Below are 22,245 nucleotides of genomic sequence, written 5' to 3'. Positions count from 1 at the left end.
GTTATCTTTGACAAAAAAGGCATAAAAACCCCCCTTTTTTTTTACTTCATATCAACCTTAAGTTGATATAGAGATGTACTGTAATAATAATAATTTGACTTATTTTTAACATTTTAATGACTGATACCCTTAATGGTCCCCGGGACGCCTAAAGGTAAAAAAATATATATATATTATTTTATGGTTTGAAAATGAAAAATATCAAAAGGATCCCCGCATGCTTTAATTTTTCAATTTAATGCCCTCAGTGGAAAAACTTTGGACACCCCTGCTCTATGAGCTGGATGCATCTGTGTTGCCGGACCCATCCATCCATCCATCATCCTCCGCTTATCCGAGGTCGGGTCACGGGGGCAGCAGCCTAAGCAGGGAAGCCCAGACTTCCCTCTCCCCAGCCACTTCATCTAGCTCTTCCCGGGGGATCCCATAGTCTTCCCAACGTGGTACAGCCCTAAAAAGAAAAGAAAACACTTCCCTTGTGTTTTAGCGCCTCCTGATGGTCAAAATACTGCACAACTTTATTTTATTTGAACTATTTTAAGGGACTTCAAGTGAGATAAAACAAAGAAATTGAATGTGAACATTTCAAAAGGTCACAATGTCACTCCCCAAACTTGAGCTGCTTCTCCGTCTGCAAGCCGTGCAGCTCCCTCGCCCGATTCTTCAACGCCTCCGCTTTCTTCTCGTCCTTCTCCGTGCCGTCCCCGAGTTTGTACATGCGGCTGGCGTTGGCGCAGCCCCACACGTGTCCCAGCTCACAGGCGCGGTCGGCGTACTTCAGCGCCAGCTTCATATCCGGCGCCACCCCTTTGCCGTCGATGTGCATGGCGCTCAGGTTGAAGCAGGAGGGAGCGAAGCCGCCGGCGCACGCCTTCTCGTAGTACTGGCGGGCCACGCCCAGGTCGGGTCCTCCCTCCCTGGTGCGACCGTTGTGTGCGAGCAGGCCCACGTTGTGACAGGCGTCTACGGACTTCTTTCCTCCGCTGTTGCAGGAGCGCAGGAAGCAGGAGTACGCTGTCTGTAGACACTCCGTCACGCCACCTGGTCACAAACGTTGGAAAATGCTCGTATTATTTCGATAAAATTAATAATATGTGATGAGGATTAAGTCACAATAACATGAGAATAAAGTTGAGATATTTTACGAGAAAAACCTTGGAATATTATTAGGGACCGATGTCCCTTTGGGACAGAGGACCCTATATTGAATTTCTAAGGTTTTATTAGGGACCTAATGTCCCTTTGGGACAGAGGACCCTATCGAATTTCTAAGGTTTTATTATTAGGGACCGATGTCCCTTTGGGACAGAGGACCCTATTGAATTTCTGAGGTTTTATTATTAGGGACCGATGTCCCTTTGGGACAGAGGACCCTATTGAATTTCTGAGGTTTTATTATTAGGGACCGATGTCCCTTTGGGACAGAGGACCCTATATTGAATTTCTAAGGTTTTTAATTATTAGGGACCGATGTCCCTTTGGGACAGAGGACCCTATTGAATTTCTAAGGTTTTATTATTAGGGACCGATGTCCCTTTGGGACAGAGGACCCTATTGAATTTCTGAGGTTTTATTATTAGGGACCGATGTCCCTTTGGGACAGGGGACCCTATATTGAATTTCTAAGGTTTTATTAGGGACCTAATGTCCCTTTGGGACAGAGGACCCTATTGAATTTCAAAAGTTTTATTATTATTAGGGACCGATGTCCCTTTCGGACAGAGGACCTTATTGAATTTCTAAGGTTTTATTATTATTAGGGACCGATGTCACTTTGGGACAGAGGACCCTATATTGAATTTCTAAGGTTTTATTAGGGACCTAATGTCCCTTTGGGACAGAGGACCTTATTGAATTTCATAGGTTTTATTAGGGACCGAATGTCCCTTTGGGACAAACGATGCTATTGAATTTCTTAGGTTTTATTATTTGGGACCGATGTCCCTTTGGGACAGAGGACCCTATTGAATTTCTGAGGTTTTATTAGGGACCGAATGTCCCTTTGGGACAGATGACCCAATATTGAATTTCTAAGGTTTTATTAGGGACCTAATGTCCCTTTGGGACAGAGGATCCTATTGAATTTCTAAGGTTTTATTAGAGACCTAATGTCCCTTTGGGACAGAGGATCCTATTGAATTTCTAAGGTTTTATTAGAGACCTAATGTCCCTTCGGGACAGAGGACCCTATTGAATTTCGAAAGTTATATTATTATTAGGGACCGATGTCCCTTTGGGACAGAGGACCTTATATTGAATTTCTAAGGTTTTATTATTAGGGACCGATGTCCCTTTGGGACAGAGGACCCTATTGAATTTCTAAGGTTTTATTATTATTAGGGACCGATGTCACTTTGGGACAGAGGACCCTATATTGAATTTCTAAGGTTTTATTAGGGACCTAATGTCCCTTTGGGACAGAGGACCCTATTGAATTTCTAAGGTTTTATTAGGGACCGAATGTCCCTTTGGGACAAACGATGCTATTGAATTTCTTAGGTTTTATTATTTGGGACCGATGTCCCTTTGGGACAGAGGACCCTATTGAATTTCTGAGGTTTTATTAGGGACCGAATGTCCCTTTGGGACAGATGACCCTATATTGAATTTCTAAGGTTTTATTAGGGACCTAATGTCCCTTTGGGACAGAGGATCCTATTGAATTTCTAAGGTTTTATTAGAGACCTAATGTCCCTTTGGGACAGAGGATCCTATTGAATTTCTAAGGTTTTATTAGAGACCTAATGTCCCTTCGGGACAGAGGACCCTATTGAATTTCTAAAGTTATATTATTATTAGGGACCGATGTCCCTTTGGGACAGAGGACCCTATTGAATTTCTAAGGTTTTATTATTAGGGACCGATGTCCCTTTGGAACAGAGGACCCTATTGAATTTCTAAGGTTTTATTATTATTAGAGACCGATGTCACTTTGGGACAAAGGACCCTATTGAATTTCTGAGGTTTTATTATTAGGGACCGATTTCCCTTTGGGACATAGGACCCTATTGAATTTCTAAAGTTTTATTATTATTATTTATTATATCGCCGCCTCTTTGAGCTCTAATTTGAACCCCTTAACATGCTTCAAAACTCACCAAATTTGACACACACATCAGGACTGGTGAAAATTGCGATCTAATCAATTTTATTACAAGAATAAAAATGTAATGTTATGAGAAAAAAAGGTGCATTATTACAAGAAAAACTCTTTAAAAAAAAAAAAAGCCCGAATATTACAATAATTAAATTGTAATGTTAAGAGAAAAAAATTTGCATTACTACAAGAAAAACACTTTTTAGAAAAAAAAGTCCAAATATTACAAGAATAAAATTGTAATGTTAAGAGAAAAAAATGTGCATTATTAAAAAAAAAAACTTTAAAAAAAAAAAAGTCAAAATTTTACAAGAATAAAATTGTAATGTTAAGAGAAAAAAACGTCTGATATGACAAGAAAAACACTTAAAAAACAACAACTAATATTACAAGAATAAAATTGTAATGTTGAGAGAACAAACGTGTAATATTACAGAAAAATACATATTTTTTTCCAAAATAAAGCAGAATAGGATGACAATAAACTCATCTTTGCTGTAGAAATATACTTTTTTTGTAAATTATTATTATTTGAGGAAAAATGGGCTAAACATGTTTATTTCAGGAATGAAAAAACAGCGACAGGGCAAAATAATTTGAGAAACAATTATTTCAACTAAAATGTCTTGATATTATGCGAAGTATTCTCAAACTGTGGCACTAGTGGTACACGGGCTCTATCTAGTGGTACGTCAAAAAAATCACGATGAAAGTACAGTGTTTTGTTTTAATTCCAAACACAGTGTTAAAATAAATACATGTGTTAAATAAAAGGGTTGTCTTGTTTTTAATTAATACTTAGGCCTATTGCGCTACTGTAATAGTCTTGGTCATTATGAAGAGCAAAGATTTTTCTAAGGTGGTGAAAAAAATTGAGAACCACTGTTATGTAGTATAAAATACTCTTTTTTTATGTTAAATAAATAATTCAAGGCTTTAGTCATATTAACTTTACTATTGTAGGTTGTATTATTGGCATCCTTTGGCGTACCTTTGCCTGTCACATGATAAGACCCCAGCTTGTAGCAGCTCTCTGCGTGAGCATTCTTGTCACAGTTTTGTTTCAGGACTTGTGCAGCAGACTCAAAGTTCTTCTTCACTCCTTCCAAGTAGTCTGCGAGCCTATGGCATCCTGGCAGGAAGACGACAACAACGTGCGAGCAGGAGGCGTCAGTCAATGCACAAACATTGGGGGCAAACAAACAACACGTCAAAATTACAATATTCATCACAACAAGATGTTCTAATTATTTACTTGTTTCACATGCCATTGTTTGAGCAAAATAAAGTCAAGAGTATATATATATATATCCATCCATCCATTTTCTACCACTTTTTCCCTTTTGGGTCGCGGGGGGGGGGGGGGGGGGGGGGGGCTGGTGCCTATCTCAGCTACAATTGGGCGAAAGGCGGCGTACACCCTGGACAAGTCACCACCTCATCGCAGGGTCAACACAGATAGACAACATTCACATTCACACACTAGGGACCATTTAGTGTTGCCAATCAACCTATCCCCAGGTGCATGTCTTTGGAGGTGGGAGGAAGCCGGAGAACCCGGAGGGAACCCACGCAGTCACGGGGAGAACATGCAAACTCCACACAGAAAGGTCCCGAGCCCGGGATTGAACCCAGGACTACTCATAACCTTCGTATTGTGAGGCAGACGCACTAAATGATAAATGGGTTGTACTTGTATAGCGCTTTTCTACCTTCAAGGTACTAAAGCGCTTTGACACTACTTCCACATTTACCCATTCACACACACATTCACACACTGATGGAGGGAGCTGCCATGCAAGGTGCTAACCAGCACCCATCAGGAGCAAGGGTGAAGTGTCTTGCCCAGGACACAAGGGACGTGACGAAGTTGGTACTAGGTAAGGATTGAACCAGGGACACTCGGGTTGCCCACGGCCACTCTTCCAATGCACCACGCCGTCCAACCCCTCTGCCACCGTGAAGCCCGAATATATATATATATATATATATATATATGAATATATAAACATATCTATAAATGCATAAATATATATATGTATATATGCATATATATATATATATATATATATATATATATATATATATATACACACACACACACACATAATGTATGTATATACATGTGTGTAAATATACATTATATATATATATATACGTACAAAAATACTGTACACATACATATCTATATATGTATATATACACATGTTTATTGGCTTGTAATCAATGTATACTTATATACAAATATACACATATATGTATGTGTATATTTATATACTGTGTATATATGTGTGTATATACACATATATATATATATACTGTATATGTATATATATTCCTATTCATCTTAATTCCTAGTTTTCTAAAATCTATAAAAAAATAAATAAAATGTATTTTATATATCCATCAATTTTCTACCGCTTATTTCCTTTGGGGTTGTGGGGGGTGCTGGGGCCTATCACAGCTACAATTGGGCAGAAGGCGGGGTGTATTTTATATATACAGTATTTGTATAAAAAAAATGTTTATTTTATACACATACACAGAAACACATACATACATACATACATATACATATATATATATATATATATATATTTAATGAAGGCGTTATTTTCCACTTGTGTCAGATAAATACTGCAAAAATAAGTGCGTAAATACCATCCGTCCATCTTTTTACTCTTATCCGAGGTTGGGTCGCGGGGGCAGCAGCCTAAGCAGAGAAGCCCAGACTTCCCTCTCTTCCATACTTGCCGGAGGATGTCGTAGTGGTTTGTGTTGTGTGCAGCCCTTTGAGACACTACTGATTTAGAGCTATATAAAGAATCATTGATTGATTGATTGATTGATATACTGTATGTATACATACATATATATTGTAACCGATTTACACTTAAAAAATGACACAGCAAATGATTATTACCTTTTCTTCAACACATTACCTCAAAATGATCTCATTGTAAGGACTCTCTCTCTTTGTCTCTCTACATATACACACACCTGCGCACACACACACCCCATATATATATTATATATATATATTTATATATATATATATATATATATATATATATATATATATATATATATATATATATATATATATATATATATATATATACACACACACACACACACACACAGTATATGCGGTCCTCTCCAAGGTTTCTCATAGGCATTGTCATCAACGTCCCACTGGGGTGAGTTTTTCCTTGCCCTTATGTGGGCTCTGTACCGCGGATGACGTTGTGGCTTGTGCAACCCTTTGAGACACTTGTGATTTAGGGCTATATAAATAAACATTGATGGATTTTTTGATTGTTTTCCATGGTTTTCTTAAATCTTTTTTATAAAATGATGAATTCATATAGAATTAAGATGAATAAAAATCACGATTCAGATGTGAATCGATTTTTGTGCACCCCTATTGGTTTTGTTTAACGAAAAAAAAAGGATGTTTTTTTTTTTGTTTTTTTTACAAAAAGTGCCATCAAATGTGGCCAGAATATGAATTTATTTCAATAATCATATAACCTGCCATTATTCAGAGTGTAAAATAAGAGTTTAGCTGACTCATGCGTGATGTAGGATAATCATCAGTAGGGAATATAAATCATGATAATACATGTTCTGCCCTTATTTTCCAAAGTGCATTCGGAGGATGCTTTTATTTTGACATGCACTGTGACAACGTGTGCAATGCACCTTTGAGTACATGCAGGCTTTTATTTTGACATGCACTGTGACAACGTGTGCAATGCACCTTGGAGTACATGCAGGCTTTTATTTTGACATGCACTGTGACAATGTGTGCAATGCACCTTTGAGTGTATGCAGGCTTTTATTTTGACATGCAGAGTGGCATCATAGACATAATCACAGCTATGATACAAATCTGACATCAACAAGCTGGAGAAGAGTTTCTCAGCCACATCTCTGCTTCAAGCTGCCTTTTCTACTTCTTCTAAGCTTTGTCTCGTTCTCGCCTTCTCAAGCATCGTCTGTAAGTATTTGTTTTAGGAACTTAATGAGACATACATACTACATGTTCTGTTGTGATGCATTCATTTAACTTGTGAAGTTTGTTCACTTTTGTTTACATCACAATTGCTTCATGTTTAGTGAATTTTGGGGAGATTTGGAATAAATCCATATTGTGTTCACTTGTATATAAGAATGTTTATTTACTTCTTTGCAGTCATTTATTTATCTATGTTTTCTTCAGTTTCACTTTGGTTCATACTGGATTTGACAGCGCCGTCTAGTGGAGCTAGAATGTTACTTCCTGACTCCCATATTCATTTTGGAGGGAGTTTGGCTTGCTGTTGACTTGTGTCCACTTAGACCAGGGGTGTCCAAACCTTTTCCACTGAGGGCCGCACACTGAAAAATCAGAGCAAGAAGGGGCCATTTTCATAATTTTTATTATAAAACCAATAAAATATATCTATAAAAAATATACATTTAGGCCTCCATTCAGTTATGATCCCGGGGACCCCAAAGGGTTTTGGTAAAAAAAAAAAATATCAAAATTATGTCATTATTCAGTATTATAATTTTTATTATTATGCAAGTTGGAAATCTCTAGATCAACATTAGAAGAAAAAAATGGAAAAAACACAAAATATGCAATATTTTCACCCAATAACTTTTTTAGGTGGAATATTTGAGATTATATAATAATTGGAGCCTTCATTTTGGATTTCGATTCATTATTATTTTTTGACCAATGACACTTAAAAACAAATCACACAAAAATTGGGGATCCAAAAGTGTCCTACTTATTAAAGTATTAAAAAATAAATTATACATTTTTTTTACTGTTTACTTTTAGCACCATAATCTCAAGATCAATTTCAGATATATCCGTCAATTTTAAGTGTTATTGTTGTTTTATGTTTTGTTTGTTTGTTTTAGGCCCTTTTAAAAAAAAATAAAACAGCTCAGTTTTTTATATGGCAAAACACGAAATATGCAACATTTCCCCGAAAAATATCTCCAAGTGGAATATTTAATGTGACCTAATCGAAGCCTTGAATAGGTCAATAATTCATAATGACATTGATTTTGATTCATTATTATTTTTTAAAGAAAAAAACAGCCTGCATGGCAGCTTTGTGTTATAAAAGTAAGCATTGCAACAATTTCTTGTTACATTTCACCCGTTTGCTCTTTTATATCACTTTTTATGTTTTTAATTTTTTTCAATTGTATTTTTAAAATGTGTCATGGGGCCGTTAAAAAATGACCCGCGGGCCGCACTTTGGACACCCCTGACTTAGACACACAAGCGTAACGGTACAATAAACAATAATTATTACTATAATCATGTTATTATTAGTGCATCTCCTGTACCTCAGTCTTTAAAGGCCTACTGAAACCCACTACTACCAACCACGCAGTCTGATAGTTTATATATCAATGATGAAATATTAACATTGCAACACATGCCAATACGGCCGCTTTAGTTTACTAAATTGCAATTTCAAATTTCCCGCGGAGTTTCCTGTTGAAAACGTCGCGGAATGATGACACGTGTTTGTGACGTTATTGGTGGTAGCGAACATATTAGCCCAGCACCACAGTTGTCTATTTTCATCGCATAATTACACAGTATTTTGGACATCTGTGTTGCTGAATCTTTGGCAATTTGTTCAATTAATAATGGAGACGTCAAAGAAGAATGCTGTTGGTGGAAAGCGGTGGATTGCAGCTGCCTTTAGCACCAAAACACAGCCGGTGTTTCTTTGTTTGTTGTGAAGCTTTAACACAGAGCGGTCAAGCGAACATGTTTCTCTACGTCAACCAGCAAGTTTTGGATGGGAAAATTGTGATATTAAGTCGGCTCCAGGCATGTGATTTTTCCGTCTATAGTCGGAAATCTGTCTTTTTTTATCTCTGTAAAAATATAAAAAAATATTTTCAGTTTTTCTTTGTTTTTTCCGACCTACAATGTGTGTTAAAATCTTGATCCGTCTGTTTGCCACACTTGCCAACAACTATGATTTTCCCGTAAGGAGTACAGTTTTTGATAACCCAGTTGTAAAACTACAGTTTTCCATTAAAAAATTACCTAAAAATCTAAGCTCCGAAGCGAAGCAATCATCACTGATGATTGGCTGGTTTACATATAAGAAAATCTATGTTTGGTTGGTGGTTTGCTATGATGAGGCAATATAGGGTGGGTCATCAAACCAGGAAAGGAAATCACAACAGACGCGCACATCCCAAATGACGACGAGACGCGCACATCCCAAATGACGACGAGAGTCAGAGAAGAGAAGAGTGAATATTCAAGCAGGCGATTTATATATTTTAAAAACTAGTGGAAGATGGCAGAGGGATTCTCTTCTTTAGATTTTTCTTTTAACAATATAGACGACGCTCAGGAGACCCACAATGCGTCTACTTGGCTGCATTTGGACAAATATATGCGTCTGGATAAAACAATGCCCAAAACATTCATTTAAGTTGTTTACCATGTAAGCCCAAATCAAAACTGCTCTCGACATGGAAGACGGAGAATACAACAGAACACAGGTCCAGGCACCTGTGTTCTTAAAGCCCTGAACCTGTGGGCCCCAGACCCCCAGTTTATTTTCAATCTTTTTTATTAAGTTCAAATCACATGCCTGGGCTTTTACTGGAGACTTGAGTGGATTATGCGACCTCCTCCTGTAGCTGTCAAAAAGGCAGCTATGATCTTGGCTCCTCCATTGGCAGCCGCAGCCCTCCGACTTTCAGGTATGACTTTATAATCTCACTAAAACACTATTAACACAATAAGCAGACAAGGGATCTTCCAGAATTATCCTAGGAAATGTGTCTAATTACATCTGAAACGGAGTTGTTGCCTTTTTTTTTTTTGAGCTTCACTCTAACTTTCCTCATCCACGAATCTTTCATCCTCGCTCAAATTAATGGGGAAATTGTCGCTTTCTCGGTCCGAATAGCTCTTGCTGCTGGAGGCTATGATTATAAACAATGTGAGGAGCCCTACAACCCGTGACGTCATGCGCACATCGTCCGCTACTTCTGGTACAGGCAGGGCTTTTTTATTAGTGACCAAGAGTTGCGAACTTTATCGTCAATGTTCTCTACTAAATCCTTTCAGCAAAAATATGGCAATATCGCGAAATTATCAAGTATGACACATAGAATGGACCGGCTATCCCCATTTAAATAAGAAAATATCATTTCAGTAGGCCTTTAAAACCTAGTGGCGCCTGAGTTTCTGACTTAAATCGAGGGTCATTGAACGCACCACAGTTTTATGCAATGAGGAGCAAAAGTAAAAATTCTAAATAACAAATATATTTATTATATTTTTACCTTTCTTATATTACTTCATTCGTGTTCCAAAATGCTGGTGTGAGCTTTGATGACCTGCTTGGAGTTAAATGTAATACATTTCCCCTGTTGCATGTGGTTTTGTGTTTGTCCATATCGGCCACCGTACCAATGACCGCCAATGCAAGCTAACAAAACAAAGTTTGGTTTTTCTTTTTTATGTTTAATTTTACCTTCAGGGTCGTTGTCCTTGTAACACTGGAAGCTGTACTCCACTCCTAAATTATCCAGGAACTGCTTCACTTCTTCCTCGTCCTCAAAGTTGATGAGTCCCGCCATTATTTGTCTTTAGTTTTCTGGTAAATGAATAATAATCGTTATCTACCTCAGCTCGCTGTGACCTTCCTGTTCCATAAACAATTTTCTTTCAAGAGCACAACTTTAAAAATACTCTCACTACGAACGTATCGTTTTAACTGATTATACATGCATACAATAAACATCAAATAAATGTTTTTTTGGAAGTTAAGAGATTGTGCGTGGCGTTTAGTTAAAACTGGTTTAGTAACAGTCCCTTGCAGGTTCCCGTAGCAGCGTTGCCAGACGTACGATAATTATTGTATTAGCGCTAAAAGTTCACCCTCTGTGAATGACTAATTCCCTAAAAATGTACGATAATTTTACCCTTTAAATGTAAACACCATTTCGTAATGCCACGTTTTAGCAAAAGTAGCAACGTCAACACACAAATGTATTGCCTCAAAATACAATATTTTAAAGCTTATCGTTCGGCGCCTTACAATTACCCATTTGGCAACTCTGTCCCGTAGCTACGCCCCTTTGAGTAATGTACTTCCGGCGTTGTGACCTCTGTTTACGAGACGTCAAAAATATACCTCTTCGCCAGCTATTGCTGTTCCAAGGAAAAAAAATAAACACAAATAATGAGGATGTAACCTATTTTTATGGTTTTGCCTCTTTGTGATGTTAAGTTCCTGTTACACAGTATATGCATTGAGCTCTTATTTTGAAGGTGAAAAAGAACGGAAATTATGTCATCTTGGAGGGGAGGCTCTAGTTTTAAACAAGGAACACTTAATTTTTTAAATTTACAAATAAGCATTTAAAAAAAAACAAAAAAAAAACGAGGACCACTTTATTTCGCTTCTTTTCAAAAACTCTGCTCCACTCCAAGATGACATAATGTCCCTTCTTTTTCACCTTCAAAATAAGAGCTCAAGGCATGTACTGTATAACAGGAACTTAACATCACAAAGAGGCAAAACCATAACAATAGATTACAATGATAATAATAATAACAAAAATAATAAAAACAACTATTGCGGTTCCATAAACACTATTATGTTTCAAGTGCACAACTTTAAAAATACTCGCACTAAACTTGTATCGTTTTAACTGATTATAAATACATACAATAAATATCAAATAAATGTTTTATGCTAAAAAGACAGTAAGCAGCTATGTTTTATTAATATACCGGTACCTGTGGAGAGGTGGAGTCGACAGTTAGGCACACTGGAGCCCGGCCCAAGATGGCGGAGAGGAGGAGCGGAAGAGCGACCTGGACTGAGGTTTTATTGAAAAATAAACAAAGTCAAACTGCTCAAGCCATGCCCTTCCTTGGTGGTCCTGTGAACCCGCAAGACGACGGCTTGAGACCGTCACAATAACCTAGCTGCGTGTGTCAAATATGACTCATTAAATGACTCCCGCCTCCTGGTGGTAGAGGGTGCTAGTGATCCTTCTTGCGACTACTCGGCTGCAGAAAAGTGAGAATGAGTGACGTGATATGTGCTGGGACGGATATGACGGACCTTCTGATAGCAGTTTTCTAAACTGGACCTTCAATCGAAGCAGAACGTAATAAAGGAAGATCTCCATCAAACTGAAAAAATATAAGGAAGACTTCTATAAACAAGTTATTGATGCTTATGATCTGAAGGAGCTGGGATGGACTATATTTATTAATAAAGGTAGGACCATAATAAAGTTTTTTTTTTTTAATTAAATGTGCTTTTCATGATGACACGTGGCAAAGTTGATAGAGTGGCTTTGCCAGCAATCTGAGGGTTACTGGTTCAAACCCCACCTTCTGCCATCCTAGTCACGTCCGTTGTGTCCTTGGGGAAGACACTTTATCCTTGCTCCTGATGGGTCCTGGTGAGCGCCTTGCATGGCAGCTCCCGCCATCAATATGTGTGAATGGGTGAATGTGGAAGTAGAGTCGAAGCGCTTTGGGCTCCTTAAAAAAAAGGGGTAGAAAAGCGCTATACAAGTACAACCCATTTTTCCATCCTTACATCACACTAAAATTTTTACTGCATGCCTTGGTAAGTGCTGGAGTGTTAAGAGGCTTTAAAATAATTAGCGCATGCTTACTTTTATCAATCAATCAATCAATGTTTATTTAAATAGCCCTAAATCACAAATGTCTCAAAGGACTGTACAAACCATCACGACTACGACATCCTCGGAAGAACCCACAAAAGGGCAAGGAAAACTCACACCCAGTGGGCAGGGAGAATTCACATCCAGTGGGACGCCAGTGACAATGCTGACTATGAGAAACCTTGGAGAGGACCTCAAAAGTGGGCAACCCCCCCCCTCTAGGAGACCGAAAGCAATGGATGTCGAGCGGGTCTAACATGATACTGTGAAAGTTCAATCCATAGTGGCTCCAACACAGCCGCGAGAGTTCAGTTCAAAGCGGATCCAAGACAGCAGCGAGAGTCCCGTCCTCAGGAAACCATCTCAAGCGGAGGCGGATCAGCAGCGTAGAGATGTCCCCAACCGACACACAGGCGAGCGGTCCATCCTGGGTCCCGACGAGCGGTCCATCCTGGGTCTCGACTCTGGACAGCCAGTACTTCATCCATGGTCATCGGACCGGACCCCCTCCACAAGGGAAGGGGGGACATAGGAGAAAAAAGAAAAGAAGCGGCAGATCAACTGGTCTAAAAAGGAGGTCTATTTAAAGGCTCGAGTATACAAATGAGTTTTAAGGTGAGACTTAAATGCTTCTACTGAGGTAGCATCTCGAACTGTTACCGGGAGGGCATTTCAGAGTACTGGAGCCCGAACGGAAAACGCTCTATAGCCCGCAGACTTTTTTTGGGCTTTAGGAATCACTAATAATCCGGAGTCTTTTGAATGCAGATTTCTTGCCGGGACATATGGTACAATACAATCGGCAAGATAGGATGGAGCTAGACCGTGTAGTATTTTATACGTAAGTAGTAAAACCTTAAAGTCACATCTTAAGTGCACAGGAAGCCAGTGCAGGTGAGCCAGTACAGGCGTAATGTGATCAAACTTTCTTGTTCTTGTCAAAAGTCTAGCAGCCGCATTTTGTACCAACTGTAATCTTTTAATGCTAGACATGCCTTTGGTAAGCGCAGGAGTGAGAAAAGGTTTTGAATGAATTAGCGTCCCGGCGGCAATTCAAGGAAATACGGATAGTTCCCTGGAAATGTACGATACTCTGAGCCCTTAAATGTAGACACCATTTGGTAATGCCACACTGTAGCAAAAGTACAATATTTTAAAGCTTGTCGTTCGGCGGTGTCACGCCAAATTCCCCCCCCCCCATTTACTACCGGGGTCATGATTATTACACGCTATATTATAAAAATATAAGGGGTTCCGGTTTGGTGACCGCGTGATTAGGTCTCTGCTTTTTGCAGATGATGTGGTCCTGATGGCTTCATCTGACCGGGATCTTCAGCTCTTACTGGATCGGTTCGCAGCCGAGTGTGAAGCGACCGGAATGAGAATCAGCACCTCCAAGTCCGAGTCCATGGTTCTCGCCCGGAAAAGGGTGGAATGCCATCTCCGGGTTGGGGAGGAGACCCTGCCCCAAGTGGAGGAGTTCAAGTACCTAGGAGTCTTGTTCACGAGTGGGGGAAGAGTGGATCCTGAGATCGACAGGCGGATCGGTGCGGCGTCTTCAGTAATGCGGACGTTGTACCGATCCGTTGTGGTGAAGAAGGAGCTGAGCCGGAAGGCAGAGCTCTCAATTTACCGGTCGATCTACGTTCCCATCCTCACCTATGGTCATGAGCTTTGGGTCATGACCGAAAGGATAAGATCACGGATACAAATGGCCGAAATGAGTTTCCTCCGCCGTGTGGCGGGGCTCTCCCTTAGAGATAGGGTGAGAAGCTCTGCCATCCGGGAGGAACTCAAAGTAAAGCCGCTGCTCCTCCACATGGAGAGGAGCCAGATGAGGTGGTTCGGGCATCGGGTCAGGATGCCACCCGAACGCCTCCCTAGGGAGGTGTTTCGGGCACGTCCAACCGGTAGGAGGCCACGGGGAAGACCCAGGACACGTTGGGAAGACTATGTCTCCTGGCTGGCCTGGGAACGCCTCGGGATCCCCCGGGAAGAGCTAGACGAAGTGGCTGGGGAGAGGGAAGTCTGGGCTTCCCTGCTTAGGCTGCTGCCCCCGCGACCCGACCTCGGATAAGCGGAAGAAGATGGATGGATAACGCTAAATTATAAAAATGCAGACGTTTTGTTAACGCTATATCATATAAAAAAATTTAAAAAACAATTTACAAACACAAGCTGTGGGATGACATAAGAGGAAACGTGACCCCGGAAGTAAATGCGTCATCTCATAGCTTTTGTTTGTAAATTGTTTTTTTTTTTATAATATAGCGTTAACAAAACGTCTGTATTTTTATAATATAGCGTTAACAAAACGTCTGTATTAATCAAAGTTTTTGTAGGGGGGAAGAAAATTGGTGTGACAGTGCCTTACAATTACCTATTTGGCAACTCTGTCCCGTAGCCACGCCTCTTTGAGTAATGTACTTCCGGCGTGGTGACCTCTGTTTACAAGTCGTCACGTCAAATATCTCCCTCCTCGCCAGCTATTATTAATAAACACGCTTGGACTCCAACCGGCTCGCAACCAACAGCGTTCGGGTTTTAATCCTCCAAATATGATTAGAAGCAAAGCGGGCGGCCGCTCGGAGAGCGAACGAAGGCGACGACAAGTAAGCTAGCTAGATGTTAGCTGGCTACCGAGCTGGTCTCCCGGCGACCAGACAAGAGAGCCGCTCAGCAGCCTAGTGAGAGCCCGGGGTTTGGTGTCCAACACAAGCTAACCGGCTTAGTAGCTCCCCCGCCATGGCCCGCAGCTTCCTCAACACGGTACGTTCTTGTGCGCTGTTCTTTGTAGCTCCGTGATGAGCAAAATGGATGCAAAGCTGCTGCGTGTTGTTGTGCAGGACGAAGCGTCCCCGGCGGCTCTGACGGACCTTTGCCTGACCTTCGTGAGTCACAACCTGCAGTGTTTCTGCGTCAAGCGTCCCGATGGGTCTCTGTGCTTCAGGGAGGCGGTGCTCTTCCCGCAGGAGCTCGCCGACCAGCTGCTGGCTAAAATGGCTACAGAAGGTAAACACAGTTTATAATCTTGTATTGATAGTAACCCTGGTGAGCAACAACCGCAATGATATTCAAATCTATCAGGGCCCTATTAAACCATTATAACATCCATCCATCCATTTCCTACCGCTTGTCGGGATGCTGGAGCCTATCTCAGCAGCATTCGGGGGGAGCTCCACAAACCACGTTAAACCCAGATTCCGATCTAACAAAGGTCTTAACTCATACATCTGCGGTCCTCTCCAAGGTTTCTCATTGTCATCCACATTGACATCCCACTGGGTATTGAGTTTTTCCTTGCCCTTATGTGGGCTCTGAACCGAGGATGTCGTTGTGGCTTGTGCAGCCCTTTGAGACACTTGTGATTTAGGGCTATATAGATAAACATTGATTGATTCTCTTTCTATGCCACATCAATGTGGAATGCACTCCCAACAGTTGTAAAAGACAGTGCATCTCTATATTCCTTCAAAACCGCTCTAAAACAACACCTCCAGGGAACTTCAACACTTTACTAATACCCTCCTCCATTCACATCCCATCTCTCCGGATTATAAACAACCTAATGTAAATAATCAAATGTACTTCTAATATATATACTGTACTTGTTCTTATGCTATCTGAAATCACTATGCTCTCTGCTGGCTGTACATAAAGTGATTTATTTATTTATTCACATTTATTGATTAGGACACCTGTCATCATTTCCAAAATGGCGGAGGAGGTTTTTTGCTTTTACTATGTGTAAACCAGGGGTCTTGTTCCACAGCCATACAGATCACACTGATGGTTGTGATATAAAACAACTTTAACACTCTTACTAACATGCGCCACACTCTGTGAACCCACACCAAACACATTTCTGGAGAACATTGGCTCTGTAACACATTTTAAACGCAACATAATAATTACCCAGTATTCCAATGCATCCAGGACTCTTGGCCATATTATACACCCAGCTAGCACCAAACCCCTCCCACTACCCCCCTCCCCCCACCCTCTCCGTGCGTCGTTTGAGGTGGACGGAGTTGGGGGCGCGTGTATAATATAGCAAAGAGTCATGGATGCATTGGAATTCCGGGTTAAAAACAAATCTGTCCTTTCTAATCCATTTTCTACCGCTTGTTGCTTGTTACTCTCAGAGTCTCCTAGCCGCTCAGGCATATACATACATATACATATATATATATATATATATATATATATATATGCTCTAACGGCTTAGTGGCCACATGTGTGGACAGCACCTTTTAGTTCTTATTTCCAAAATTGTGTACATTTCTGAATTAGGGTCTTTTGGCCACTTATGTGGACACTTAAACTGCCACCTGGTGGTGTCAGAAGAGTATAACATACAATGGGATTTGGAGAAAAAAGTGTAAAAATAAGAATTAGCTTGTAACTAAACATGAAGTACATCATATCAAAAGATTATTCTCAGTTTTTTTTGTAATTAGGGTCCAATAAGCCCAAATGGCAAAGAGAAATAAAAAAGCATGTAAACAAACAGCTTGGGCCTTACGAGGTTAAGATGTAGTCATCTGTAATGGTTTTCACTTCACAGGTCTCATAGTTTTGATGCCATCAGTGACAATCTACAATGTAAATAGTCATGAAAATAGAACATACACTGAAATGAGAAGAAGTGTCCAAACCTTTGGCCTGTACAGTATATTATTTATATAATATTACAATAGAGTTGTGAATTAAGTATTAGACATTATAAATATCTCTTTGTTCAGTTGTGCAAAAAAAAAAAAAGTAATGTATGTTCTGCCGCAGGTTTGTTGAACGACAGCACGGTCGCAGTGTTCTGGAACAGCGAGTACCTGCGGCTAAGGCGAGCGTACATCCGCACCGCGCGGATATCTGCAGAGGCCTTTCAGAGAGCCCTGTGTGTTCACAGGCTGTCAGAGCTGGACGCTGCCAGGGTCAACGCAGACCTCACCATCCCTGACATTCTGCGAGGACTGTCTACTAATAAACACTGTCAGGTATGTTGAACAGTCTCAGCATGGGAGTGCAGTGAGCATCTCATCCGTCTTGTCTTTTAACAAAGAAGTCACAATCTTCCTTCAATTCTGCAATTTGTCGTCCCCAAAGTATGAACTGAACTGGGCAGGAAAGCATTTAGGTTTTCAGCACTGAAGGCTTGGAATAACCTACAATCGAATCTTCAACTTCAAACCCTTGTTACATTAAATTATTTTAAAGCTTCTGTGAAAGGATTGCCCGGAAAAGGGAGGGGTGCCATCTCCGGGTTGGGGGGGAATTCAAGTACCTAGGAGTCTTGTTCACCAGTGAGGGAAGAGTGGATGGTGAGACCGACAGGCGGATCGGTGTGTTGCTTCAGTAATGCGGACGCTGTATCGATCCGTTGTGGTGAAGAAGGAGCTGAGCCGGAAGGCAAAGCTCTCAATTTATCGGTCGATCTACGTTCCCATCCTCACCTATGGTCATGAGCTTTGGGTTATGAGCGAAAGGACAAGATCACGGGTACAAGCGGCTGAAATGAGTTTCCTCCGCCGGGTGGCGGGGCTCTCCCTTAGAGATAGGGTGAGAAGCTCTGTCATCCGGGAGGAGCTTAGGTAAAGCCACTGCTCCTCCACATCGAGAGGAGCCAGATGAGGTGGTTCAAGTATGTTATCAGGATGCCACCCGAACGCCTCCCTAGGGAGGTGTTTAGGACACGTCCGACCAGTAGGAGGCCACAGGGAAGACCCAGGACACGTTGGGAATACTATGTCGCCCGGCTGGCCTGGGAACGCCTCGGGATCCCCTGGGAAGAGCTGGACGATGTGGTTGGAGAGAGGAAAGTCTGGGCTTCCCTGGTTAGGCTGCTGACCCCGCGACCCGACCTTGGATAAAGTTAAAAGTTAAAGTACCAACGATTGTCACACACACACTAGATGTGGCAAAATTATTCTCGGCATTTGACCCATCACCCTTGATCACCCCCTGGGAGATGAGGGGAGCAGTGGGAAGCAGCGGTGCCACGACCGGGAATCATTTTTTGGTGGTTTAACCCCGAATTACAACCCTTAATGCTGAGTGCCAAGCAGGGAGGTAATGGTTCCCGTTTTTATATTCTTTGGTATGACTCGGCCGGGATTTGAACCCACGACCTACCGATCTCACGGCGGACACTCTAACCCAGGGGTGCCCACACTTTTTCTGCAGGCGAGCTACTTTTCAATTGACCAAATCGAGGAGATCTATCTCATTCATATATATCATTTATATCTATTTATTTATGAAAGTGAGGTTTTTGTTAACAAGTTAAATGCGTTTAATGATAATACAAGCATGTGTAACACATACATGTCTTTCTTTCATGAAGACAAAAATAGAAGTTGGTGTATTACCTGATTCTGATGACTTGCATTGATTGGAATCAGACAGTAGTGATGATTACGTACACATTTTTGAATGGAGGAGAAAAAAAGTCGTCCTTTCTGTACAATACCACATGAAAGTTGTTGGTTTTTGGCATCTTATTTATCCAGCTTCCATACACTTTACAAGAAAAACATTGGCGGCGAATTCCATAGCTTGCTCACTTGTGCACGCCAGCTTTCCGAGACTCTTATTTTGTTAGCGCAGGCAGCATGAAGCAGCGCTTTTATTGTGAAGATAGGAACTGGGCTTTAGAGTTTTGACGGAAGGTATGGCGCCACAGTCTGTTGAAATAAAAAGTGTTTTTCGCCGTCCTGTCGGTCATTTTTCCTTAATAATGATCTCGCAGCAGCCAGCGTCATCTCAGAAGACCCTTGGGTGCCGTGAATGTCAATCAAGTGAGTCTTGGTGAAAATTGATGATCGCTAATTTTTAGGTTTATTTTTTTAAAAGCCTGGGTGAAGATTGATGATCGCTAGTTTTTAGGTCTATATTTTGAAAAGCCTGGCTGGCCATCGACTGACACACCCTCAGCGATCGACCGGTAGCTCGCTACAGACGTAATGGGCATCTCTGCTCTAACCACTAGGCCACTGTGTAGGTAGATAAACGGAAGAAAATGGATGGATGGATGGATGGATTGCAGTCCACCTTGTCTGTATGCATGTTATGTGAGCAAGTTTTAATGTTGTACATTTGATGTTTTATGCACCCCTTGGAAAAGAGCTCTTTGAGCTTAATGGGATTATACCAGGTTAAATAAAGGCTAAATTAAGTGACAGACGCGGTCATGTCCCACCCCGCAGGAGTCCCTCCAGCGTCTTGTCCTCACGGGTCTAACCATGTCCTCCCTGGAGGAGCCCAGCAGACATTGCTTCAGCTCCCTGCAGGGCCTGCGCGCCCTCTCCCTGGCCAACGTGGACTTCTACAACTCGGGCCTGGCGGGCGTGTGCGCTCTGCCCCGGCTGGAGAGCCTGGACCTGTCCAACACCTCGGTCACTAACCTGAACCCGCTGCTGGGCCTGAAGGACCGGCTGCGCTCGCTCACGCTGCACCAGCTCAAGCGGCTGGAGATGAGCACCGCGCAGCTGCTGGCCGTCATCGGGCAGCTGGACGTATTGCAGGTTGGTGGGCGGGAGGCGGGGGCTTCGTGTGAAGCGCTTTGAGATAAAGCAAGGCTTTTTATGCGTGCAGCACCTGGACATCAGCGATGATAAACAGTTTACCTCCGACGTTGCTCGTCAGCTGCTTGGACAAACCGGCATACTTCCTGCTCTCGTTTCCCTGGATGTGTCTGGAAGGAAACAGGTGTGTTTATTTGCTCCAGTAAAATTGTGAATAAAAACTCACATGCATGCAGCATGCTAAACGTGATAACACGCCTATCAATAATATTTTATAGTGCATCCAGTGCCAAACATAATAACACTCCCATCAATAACATTTTATAGTGCATGCAGAGCCAAACATAATAACACTCCCATCAATAACATTTTATAGTGCATGCAGAGCCAAACATAATAACACTCCTATCAATAACAACAGTTTAAAGTGCATACAGAGGCAAACGTAATAACAAGCCTATAGATAACATTTTAAAGTGGATGCAAAGAAAAATGTAATAACACGCTTATCAATAACATTTTAAAGTACATACAGAGGCGAACGTAATAATACGCCTATTAATGACATTTTAAAATGTGTGCAAAGGCAAACAATAACACGCCTATTTAAATTTTAAAGTTTGTGCAGAGGCAAACATAATAAAATGTCTATCAATAACATTTTAAAGTGCATACAGAGGTAAACATAATAACACGCCTATCAATAACATTTTAAAGTGCATGCAGAGGCAAACGTAATAACACGCCTATCAATTACATTTTAAAGTCCATGGAGAGGCAAACGTAATAACACGCCTATCAACAACATTTTAAAGTGCATGCAGAGGCAAACGTAATAACGCGCCTATCAATAACAACATTTCAAAGTGCATGCAGAGGCAAACGTAATAACGTGCCTATCAATAACATTTTAAAGTGCATGCAGAGGCAAACGTAATAACAAGTGCATCAATAATAACATTTTAAAATGCATGCAGAGGCAAACGTGATAACAAGCCTGTAGATAACATTTTAAAGTGGATGCAAAGGAAAATGTAATAACACGCTTATCAATAACATTTTAAAGTACATACAGAGGCGAATGTAATAACACGCCTATTAATGACATTTTAAAATGTGTGCAAAGGCAAACATAACACGCCTATTAACATTTTAACGTGCGTGCAGAGGCAAACATAATAAAATGTCTATCGATAACATTTTAAAGTGCATACAGAGATAAACATAATAACACGCCCATCAATAACAACATTTTAAAGTGCATGCAGAGGCAAACGTAAGAACACGCCTATCAATAACATTTTAAAGTCCATGGAGAGGCAAACGTAATAACACGCCTATCAACAACAACATTTTAAAGTGCATGCAGAGGCAAACGTAATAACAAGTCCATCAATAATAACATTTTAAAATCCATGCAGAGGCAAACGTAATAACGCGCGTATCAATAACAACATTTTAAAGTGCATACAGAGGCAGACCTAATAACACACCTATCAATAACGTTTAAAAGTCCATGCAGAGGCAAACGGAATAACGCGCCTATCAATAACATTTCAAAGTGCATGCAGAGGCAAACGTAATAACGCGCCTATCAATAACATTTTAAAGTGCATGCAGAGGCAAATAAGTCCATCAATAATAACATTATAAAATCCATGCAGAGGCAAACATAATAACACGCGTATCAATAACATTTTAAAGTGCATACAGAGGCAGACGTAATAATATACCTATCAATAACATTTAAAAGTCCATGCAGAGGCAAACGTAATAACACTTCTGTCAATAACATTTTAAAGTGCACGCAGAGGCACATAACGCAGCTTAAATATTTTTATTTTTACAGCAGGTGTTTTTGATTAAAAAAATACCTCGGAGCCCAACATTTCCACCACAGAGGGCTCACTCAAATATAATTACTGA

The 22,245-nt window shown here is 40.8% G+C and overlaps 2 protein-coding genes across 6 annotated transcripts in view; one reads left to right on the top strand and one right to left on the bottom strand.

Moving 5' to 3' along the window:
* Positions 1-494: 494 nt before the first annotated feature.
* LOC133543695 (cytochrome c oxidase assembly factor 7) lies at positions 495-11,212 on the bottom strand. 3 transcript variants are annotated; one of them, XM_061888404.1, is made up of 4 exons: positions 11,194-11,212; positions 10,621-10,743; positions 4,089-4,229; positions 495-1,041 (listed from the first exon to the last, which is right to left on the bottom strand). In XM_061888404.1, exons 2-4 carry the CDS (start codon positions 10,724-10,726, stop codon positions 602-604), a joined length of 687 nt encoding a protein of 228 aa, XP_061744388.1. In that variant the 5' UTR covers positions 10,727-10,743; positions 11,194-11,212; the 3' UTR covers positions 495-601. The 3 variants fall into 3 exon arrangements, with proteins under 3 accessions (XP_061744388.1, XP_061744389.1, XP_061744387.1); XM_061888405.1 differs by lacking the exon at positions 11,194-11,212 and adding an exon at positions 11,072-11,090; XM_061888403.1 differs by lacking the exon at positions 11,194-11,212 and having other exon boundaries at positions 10,621-10,998.
* A 3,987-nt stretch (positions 11,213-15,199) lies between these two features.
* Positions 15,200-22,245, top strand: part of LOC133543694 (protein zyg-11 homolog) — a 25,476-nt gene continuing 18,430 nt past the window's right edge. For all 3 annotated transcript variants that reach the window (XM_061888402.1, XM_061888401.1, XM_061888400.1), the window contains exons 1-5: positions 15,200-15,565; positions 15,643-15,808; positions 17,582-17,793; positions 20,002-20,319; positions 20,390-20,503. In XM_061888402.1, the coding sequence (XP_061744386.1) occupies positions 15,542-15,565; positions 15,643-15,808; positions 17,582-17,793; positions 20,002-20,319; positions 20,390-20,503 (834 nt within the window). In that variant the 5' untranslated portion in view covers positions 15,200-15,541. The remainder of the gene's footprint in view (positions 15,566-15,642; positions 15,809-17,581; positions 17,794-20,001; positions 20,320-20,389; positions 20,504-22,245) is intronic.

Source organism: Nerophis ophidion, linkage group LG26, assembly GCF_033978795.1.
Source record: "Nerophis ophidion isolate RoL-2023_Sa linkage group LG26, RoL_Noph_v1.0, whole genome shotgun sequence".
Taxonomy (NCBI): Eukaryota; Metazoa; Chordata; class Actinopteri; order Syngnathiformes; family Syngnathidae; genus Nerophis; species Nerophis ophidion.
Note: the sequence above shows the minus strand (reverse complement) of the source record. Positions and strands in the feature narration are given on the sequence as shown.

Coding starts and splice junctions, on each gene's coding strand:
- LOC133543695 (XM_061888404.1), bottom strand. CDS start 10,726: ATGGCGGGACTCATCAACTTTGAGGACGAGGAAGAAGTGAAGCAGTTC. Junction 4,230..10,620: donor CAAGGACAACGACCCTGAAG/GTAAAATTAAAC, acceptor TCTTCCTGCCAG/GATGCCATAGGCTCGCAGAC. Junction 1,042..4,088: donor TTATCATGTGACAGGCAAAG/GTACGCCAAAGG, acceptor GTTTGTGACCAG/GTGGCGTGACGGAGTGTCTA.